Raw genomic sequence first — 8,814 nt, 5'->3', positions numbered from 1 at the left:
GGTTGAGAACCGCTGGATTAGAGAGCGATAGTATAGGGGGTAGGGGTGGAGAAACTCTCATTTGTTGTTCCACTAATTTTATACATTCATTGTTTGATTCTTGCATGGGCCCTGAATGGGGATGGAATCTGCAACCTTGGCATTGAGATGACGCTTTAATCAACTGAGCTCGCTGGCCAGGGCCAAATTTATCAGGAGTTTTAAGTAAAATAAGTCCCTAATGTATCTGCGAATAGATAGATACCAGAACCACCATGACGACAGATAGTGATAGAAGGCTAGAATTCATGAAGTTTTATAAGTGTTTTCTGGATATATTTGAAATAAGCTAACTCAAAGGTAGATTATGTCCTTGCAGCAGGAATTTCATATGCCAATTAGGAAGTATTGAAAAGGGGAGGAGTATTTTGTTTCAGGGAGATGGGCATGTATGGAAAGATAAAAGCGCAAGTTAAAAAGTGTGTTTTAGCCTGGTCAATATTACTCAGTGGTTGAGTAAAAACTATGAACCAAGAAGTCAAGGTTAGATTCCGGTCAGGGCACAAGCCAGGATTGCAGGCTTTATACAGAGTGTGGGGCATGCAGGAGGCAGCTGATCAATGGTTCTAACTCATCATTGATGTTTCTAGCTCTCTCTCCCTTCTCTGAAAATTAAGATGGCAAGTCTATATAGATATGACCATCTCTCTCATTTCCTGGGAGAATCATTGTTGCCTCTGTGGCAGCAAATATTGTCCAGAAGTGAAGACTACTGCCATCAGAATGATCAAGAATGCTGAATTGTCACAAGACACACAACCTGGGACTAATTATATGATTATCCTCCCTCTAGCTTTGAGTTCCTGCCTGTTGTGATAACCTTGAGGTGAACACCATAGAGGGGCCCAGGGAAACCCAAAACCATGAGATTCTTTTCACAACAAATCACTTCAGCTACAAAAAGAACACACAAGCTTCAGGACTGGGTCATTTGTGGATAATGTTTAGAAGAGGCAATTTTCATCCAATATACTGCCGTCTCTCCCACTCACTATGAAAACAGTGTTTGTCCCAATATTAGTTGCACTTCACAGTGTTACAACAAATGAAACCAGCCTGTGAAATTTCACACATCATGGCATAGGGCTCCTTTGCAGTATGTAAGACATACTATGAACAGAGAATATAATTCATATTGTTCACAGAAGCACAACAAAGGACTCTTCTGGGTGATCATTGACCTCACAAATAATACAGGCACCAGGCTAAAAAATTAGAACCAAAAAGTCATGCAGATTTTTGTTAAAGGGCTTGGTCAGCAATACAAAATAAACCAGTATTGGCCAAAGAGTAATTTTTTGCCATTATGATGTGCCTTCGAAAGCACAGAAAGTTTGAGACTCCACCTTATCTGTTTACCTCTGGGTGTGACAGATCACAACTATCCTTTCAAATCATCCCAGGCAGTGAATATTACCCAAAAATTAAAGGTCAAAAAGCAAAAAACACCTTTACTAAAAGATCATAAACCAGAACAGAGGACAGCAAGCAGTTTGTAGGTTGGTGAGTAAGAACATAAAACAACTCATCAGAGGATAATGTTAGAACAATGATAGAAGTACAAAAAAGGGTTCCTCTTCTGGGGGACCACTGACCTCATCAACATTAGAGGCACAACGTTATGCAAACTTTATTTCGTGCATTGGTCAGTGGTATAAAATAAGCCATTATTGGACAAAGAGTGATTTTTCTGACATTATTATACGCTTTCCAAAGAACAGAAAATTTCGGACCCCACCATATCTTTTCACCTCATCATGATGATAGATTGTAATTTTTATAACAAATCATCCAGAGAGTGAAATTAAAAAAATAAAATAAAGCTACGAAAGAAAAAACCATCTTTACTAACCAGATCATAAACCAGAACAGAGGACAGTAAGAAATTTGCAGGTTGGTAAATTAGAAAGTAAAACAATTCATAAAAGCATAATGTGAGAACCACAATGTCTCTGAAAGTGGTAGTACTCCTTAGCTGAGGATGGGTGCTCTGGAAAAACCCTGGGTCAGATGCATTCTCTAGTCAGACAAAAGGAAGATCCTGTCAAGAGCTTGAAGTAATCTTAATTTTCTCAAGCACAAGTGAGAACACAGAATACATTTCCCCTGAGCACACAGGGGTTGGGACTGATGCACACTCTTCAGGTGAGCCAGGTGGTAGAGGTGAAATCTCTTTAGCCACAAATCAATCTGGTAGTAAATCTCGGCATGTTACCAAGTGCAATGCACCTCCTTCAAGACTCCATTGTACTAGCAATGTATGAGGAATTTAGCAGAGTGTATGTTCCATTAAAAGGGGTTAAATTCAGGAAAACAGGTCCCAAAGAGTCTCCTTCAGTGTTGTTATTGTAAGTAAATAAAATAAAACATCCTGCACATTTAACACTTCTCTCCACTGTGAACTCTCAGATGTTTCATAAGAGTAGATTTTTGGCTAAAAGCCTTCCCACATTCAGTACACTGATACGGCTTCTCTCCAGTGTGAACTCTGAGGTGTACAATGAGGTGATCCCTTCGTCGAAAGGACATCCCACATTCTCTACACTTGTATGGCTTCTCTCCAGTGTGAACTCTCAGATGTTGCATAACGTAAGATTTTTGGCTAAAAGACTTCCCACACTGTCTGCATGCATATGGCTTTTCTCCTGTATGAACTCTGTCTCGTTGTTCAAGGACAGACTTATTACTGACGGACTTCCCACAATGTCTAACCTCATATGGTTTCTCTCTAGTGTGAACTCTCTGGTGTTTAATGAGTACAGGTCTTTGTGTGAAGCACTTCCCACATTCACAACACTCATATGGCTTTTCTCCAGTGTGAACTCTCAGATGTTTAATAAGGTTAGCTTTTTGGCTACAAGACTTTCCACATTCAGTACACTCATATGGCTTCTCTCCAGTGTGAACTTTCAGATGTATAGTAAGGCTAGATTTTTGGCTAAAAGACTTCCCACATTCAGCACAGTGATATGGCTTCTCTCCACTGTGAACTCTCAGATGGTTAATAAGGTTAGATTTTCGGCTAAAAGACTTCGCACATTCAGTACACTCATATGGCCTCTCTCCAGTGTGAACTCTCTGGTGGTTAATGAGTGTACTACTTTTACTGAAGGACTTCCCACATTCATTACACTCATATGGCCTCTCTCCAGTGTGAACTCTCTGGTGGTTAATGAATGTACTTCTTTCCCTGAAGAACTTCCCACATTCATTACACTCATATGGCCTCTCTCCAGTGTGAACTTTCTGGTGGTTAATGAGTGTACTTCTTTCCCTGAAGAACTTCCCACATTCTCTACACTCATACAGCTGTTCTCCAGGGTGAACTCTCTTATGTTGAATGAGGTTAAAGATTCGTCTAAACACTTTCCTACATTTGTTACATTCATAAATCACTTCTCCAGAAAATGCACCCTGACATTGAACAACTTTCAGGTCGTGGATGGCATCATCTTCACATTCACCCCACCAGTGATGACTTTTTCCATCCAGAAATTCCTGTGAAATCTCACTGCCACAGTGTAGCTCCTCAGTGTTAAGAGTGGCCTGGTGCTGGGGAAGCTCTGAGTTGTATTGTGAGTCTTCCCCAACCTCCCTGCTGGTTGAAGGCACCAAAGATAAGGAGAAGCTGCACCTGCTCACAAAGGAGGCCCCGTCCATAGCTTCTTTCCAGGGCTCCTCTCCACATTCATTCCTCTGTTGCTGGTGAGGGTTTGCACTGAAACAGACGTCTCCAACACATGCGTCACTATAGAAGGCTTTCTGCTCAAAGTGTGCTGCATGTGATCCAGTCAGGTGCAAAATATGTTGTAACACAGAGAAACACTGCTTACACAGAAGGGTCTTCTGGGTGGCTGTAGCTGTCTTAGAAGCCCCGACCTGTGACTCTCCTTGTATAGATACACTCTGATCAGAACAGGCCTCCTCATCATGCATTTTATGCCAACAACCTGAAAAGTAAGAAATGGTGAGGAAATGACTGTTGATTGTGTGACAGGAGGAAGTCCCATTGCAAAAGTGTGTTACACATCACATGTTGGTTCCATGCAATTGTCTGAAAATAAGAGATGTGCAGGAAGGGTTAATAAGAGGCTCCTGTGACTTTCTGGGCTAATGAAGATCACAACACAGGGAGGCTTCACCAGAAATATGACACAAACATGGCAAGCACCACATGGATTAGAACAGTTATGGCAAACCTTTTGAGCTCAGCATGTCAGCATTTTGAAAAACCCTAACTTAACTCTGGTGCTGTGTCACATACAGAAATTTTTTGATATTTGCAACCATAGTAAAACAAAGATTTATATTTTTGACATTTATTTTATATATTTAAATGCCATTTAACAAAGAAAATCAACCAAAAAAATGAGTTCGCGTGTCACCTCTGACACGTGTGTCATAGGTTCGCCATCACTGGATTAGAATATGGTTCTCCAGCTCATCCTTCAACTAACAGCATTCAGCAGGGCTTATCTGCTGGGGAGCGGGGCGAGCTGTGCAAGAGGTCGGTTCCATCTTACTCCAAGTAAAATTTAATAAAGGAGTAGCTGGTTTCAAGGACTACTTAGCACATATGTGCAACTCATAACACATGTGCAAGTCAATGTTGTAGAATACTGCAGAGGCAGCAGTGCAGAAGAACAGGTGATACAGAAGTGAGCAGTCTGCACTGGGCCAGAGCAACACAGCTTGCCATAGTATTAAGGGATTAAAATATTACAAACAGTTGAATAAGGGTCTTACACAAGAGCCCATGGTTCATGTAGGTAAAGACCATAACACGGCACAGGCTGCCACCTAGAGAAAGAGGGAAGTTGAAGCCACGCATGTGGACACTGTCAGCCTCGCATGATCAGTAAGTGCAAGCTGGGACCCATTAAGCTCATGAAAGACTCCTGACTCCCTAACACTTCCTGTACTTTTTGAGGTAACGGGTGTTAGGGATGTTCATGGAGTCCTTTGCTCAGGGCTCCCCATCTATTTCATCCATGGAAGCCACACCACATTTGACAGGACAGTGGGGGAAATTAGCAGAAGCAATGTTCTGGCTGTGGGAGAGAGAAAGCTAAGGCTGAGAGGAATAAAGGAAGAGAGGTCAACACCTGAGGACACTGGCAGAATGTGAAGGTCTTACCTACAGATGATACAAATGCAAACACTTCCAGCATCACATTGTAGTACAGAAGTTTCTGAGCCTCATCAAGGAGTCCCCACTCCTCCTGAGAGAAGGCAATGACTACGTCCTCAAAGTTCACATCCTGTCATAATGGGGACAGTACAGTCATGATCAGATTCAATCCTAAGATTATAAGTCTGTCATATTCCCCACCCTCCTCACCCATCTGCTCTTTCCACTCTTCACATGCGAGAAAACACCAGGCCTTCATCCCATGAAAGGCACTGTCTTCTTATATTCCTGCTGATATTTTTCTTCCCACAACAATTAAGGCAGTTGAGCAGATAGAAGATACCTGAGCTCTGGACCTCCCATGTATGCCATACTGCCTGTTATCAATAGATTGGGTGTCAAACACATAGGTTAGAGAGGGATGTTGGCCATAAAGAGAGTGTGAGTGATTTGATACTGATCTTCTCAGGAAATAGCCTTATAGTCCCTTCGATTGTTCCTCTAAGACACCAAAAACATGGCATCACACTTCATCAGCTTGACCCCAATCCCAAGGTGCTGAGGCCATCACTTTTCAAAATATGCTGCACATAGTTCTCTGAACAACACTTTTCTCACACAGGTTCATTCCCAGAGCACAACTTCAAAGATAATTCAAATTTGCCATGGTGTGGATAAATTTTTTCCTAATCAACTTCTTTTCCAAAAATATAGGTCACCACCTCCATAATCTAGTTCTCTCTTACCCTTCTTCCTTATCCATGCCAGGGGAGATTTACAAGCCTGGGTAACACTGATGAATGCTATCTCATTCCCATCAATCAATGTGTCACTCCCAACAAAAGGCAGGTGGTTAGTTAAATGGCACCTAAGCTCTTAACCTAGAATGTAGCACCCAAACACCTATCTTTACAGGCAATTCACCTTATTGTTACATCCAGGCACCACCAGAAATAGACTCTTTCTTCATTCACTCTTATGTCAATGTCAGGGTGCTGTGGCCATGAATTCACTTCCCTCTCCAAGTGCACATCACTCTTTCTACCACACCTCACTCACACCTGCACTTCCACAGCCCCAGCCCCCATGTTCATCTCCTGGCCTTTTACTTATTACTGAGCATGTGTTGTCTAGAGGACGGTTGCCAAATTGAATCATGATCAAGTACTACCCAGACTCTGATAGTCCAAACTCATAGAGGCAGCCTTGAGTCCTGCTATATAGGCCTCTCTCCATGACTGTTTTTTTTCTCCTTCAACCACAACTATTAAGAAAAACAATCAGATCTCAGATATCCATAGCCCACCTCCTGTTATGCTGACTTGATGTCCCTTCACTAGTAGCAGTCAACATCTCTCTTAACCTTCACTCAAGTCCCAGCCCCGATGGCCCTCTGCACCATGCCCAGTGAGTCTCAAAGATGACCACTCAAGCCCTTAGCTAATCCACAAGACTGACTGCAACTCCCCACAGTCAGGTCACAAGGGTCACAACAAAATCCTGGTGAGAGTTTAGAAAAGTTGATATGTACCAGCCCTAGTCTCATGTTGTTTGAGTTACTCTTCAGTCTCCCACTAACCTCAGGTCCACTCATCTTTTGAAGGTATTAGCCACTGCAAAACGATTATCTCTCCTCCACACTCTACATGACAACTTCTGTCCCTATGCTGTGTTGTGAAACCCACCTCCCACAAACAGTGGCCCCAGCAAGAAAGCCAGTCCTCAGGCTCACACTGTCCCTTCTGAGCTACTACCACCATTACCAACCTAACCATGATTCCCTGTATTAACGTGATCTACAGTCTTGGCTGATGTGTCTCAGTTAGTTGTGCATAGTCTCATGCACTGGTGAGGTCACATGCCTGGGCTGTTGGCTGGATCCATAGGAGTGATTGTGCAGGTGGCAACTGATCCTTGTTTCTTGCTCATCCCTGTTTCTCTCTCTCTCCCTCTCCCTTCCTTTCTACATCTAATATCAATAAAAATATATATGTATTTTAAGAAACATACCTGCAGGTTCCTGATTCAGCTTGCTTTTTACTCCAAGCCTTTGCACATTCTGGAACCTATGTCTGGAGGACCTTTCACTCATTACACTGGTTGCCACAAACAAGTTCCACTTCATGAAGCCCTACTCCTGACCTTAGGAGTCTGGGCTGAGTGTCTGTTCAAAGTCCCCAGGTCCATGGGATACAAGAGCAGCTGTATCCCAGGACTCTACTCTCTCAGAGGTCACAAGGGGGTGAGGCCCTGAAATACCCTCCACAAACCCGTACACCTAATTCATTCTGCATTTGAAAAATTTGTGGAAAGAAAATGGTCTGTTGTCAGCCTGGCACCCACCAGGCTCTATGGGCTCAGGCTGCTCAGTGTTCTTGCCCAGCCCAGAGGCCAGGTGCCCTCCAGATGCCTGTGTTATCTCAGGGCTCAGTCCTCAGTGCTCACTCTGCCAGTTCCCTTATCATTGACAGGACTTCCCCTTCCTGTCCACAGCTGCTGTCCTCTGTCTTCCAGTCTGTCCTTCCCTCTGAGCAATGTTAGGAAAAGTTAGAATCCTGCCTCAGAAAATGTCTCTCTTTTTTTCACAACCATCTATGGCCCAGCTTCCTGAGAGTGAAAGGAAAACTCCTCCTGTAAACCACACCTTCTCTCTGTGTTGCCTTTACACCCACAACAGGCCCGGGTTGCCGAGTCCTCCCTGCTCAGTCGCACCATCACGTCCTTACAAGACGGCCCTGCAGCCTTTCACCCTCTTCCCCCATCAGCCATGTGTCACCCACGAGGGACTCACCATTCTGAGCGCTGGGACCTGGACGGCGGGACCCGAGAGGCCGGTCCCCAAGGCTGGAGGGTGAAATGGGGTCAGGCTGCGGGGACGCTGTGAGCAGAGAGGAGTCCGGGAGGCACGGGGACGCCAATCTCGGGCTGTTGGGCTCAAGGAGCCTCAGACACACCCCGCACGGCAGGCGCGCTGCCTCCCAGGCCTCCTCCTCCTCACGACCAGCGCCCTGAAGCCTGTAAATCTGTGAACAAAGACCTAAAAAGTTAAAATGTCCACCACGAGGAAGGCGGAAGTCCCGCCCTAACCAGATGCGCAGACACCAAAATGCCTTTTAGCACCGCCCACATGCGAGTAGTGCCTTCTGGGTAATGTAGTTTTCTCAACCGCCCAGTGTAGTACTAGCATCCCAGCCAATGACTTAGGTGAATAAAGGTGCTGTGGCAGAGAGAGTGATGCCTGGGGAGGGAGTAGATGGGACCAGAAGCCTGGCTAATTGGAGCTGACTAACAGATCTCTGAGGGGAAGAAGGTGGGAGGAATGCAAGAGATCCACCAAAGAATATATACAGAGGGGGGAAATGGGAGACATCGATAATACTATCACCAATGAAAAATATATGTATTTTCATAAATTTTAAAATAATGTCGCCAAGCTGGTGTTGCTCAGCGGTTGAGTCTAGACATATGAATCAGGAGGTCATGGTTCTTTTTATTTTATTTTTATTTTTAAAATTATTTGTTTAAAGTATTACATATAGTATGACATATAACTCCTTTTTGCCCCATTGAGCTCTGCCCATCCACTCTCAGGCCTCAGCACATGCCCTTACCCCCCACATAGTGTCTATGTCCATTGGTTATGC

The 8,814-nt window shown here is 44.0% G+C and overlaps 1 protein-coding gene across 1 annotated transcript; it reads right to left on the bottom strand.

Annotated features, from left to right (window-relative positions):
- Positions 1-1,654: 1,654 nt before the first annotated feature.
- LOC138998285 (zinc finger protein 551-like) lies at positions 1,655-8,162 on the bottom strand. Its single transcript, XM_070400346.1, has 3 exons — positions 7,962-8,162; positions 5,177-5,300; positions 1,655-3,989 (listed from the first exon to the last, which is right to left on the bottom strand). The coding sequence occupies exons 1-3, from the start codon at positions 7,962-7,964 to the stop codon at positions 2,419-2,421; spliced, it is 1,698 nt and encodes a 565-aa protein (XP_070256447.1). The 5' UTR covers positions 7,965-8,162; the 3' UTR covers positions 1,655-2,418.
- Positions 8,163-8,814: the final 652 nt, after the last annotated feature.

This window comes from Myotis yumanensis, unplaced genomic scaffold, assembly GCF_028538775.1.
Source record: "Myotis yumanensis isolate MYYU_CA2020_CCGP unplaced genomic scaffold, mMyoYum1.0.hap1 SCAF_20, whole genome shotgun sequence".
In the NCBI taxonomy this organism is placed as follows: Eukaryota; Metazoa; Chordata; class Mammalia; order Chiroptera; family Vespertilionidae; genus Myotis; species Myotis yumanensis.
The sequence above is the reverse complement of the archived record's forward strand: the minus strand, read 5'-3'. Positions and strand labels throughout refer to the sequence as shown.

Excerpts from the sequence above, each read along its gene's own strand:
- LOC138998285 (XM_070400346.1), bottom strand. Across the intron at positions 3,990-5,176 it reads TGCATTTGTATCATCTGTAG|GTTGTTGGCATAAAATGCAT; the intron begins GTAAGACCTTCA and ends CTTACTTTTCAG.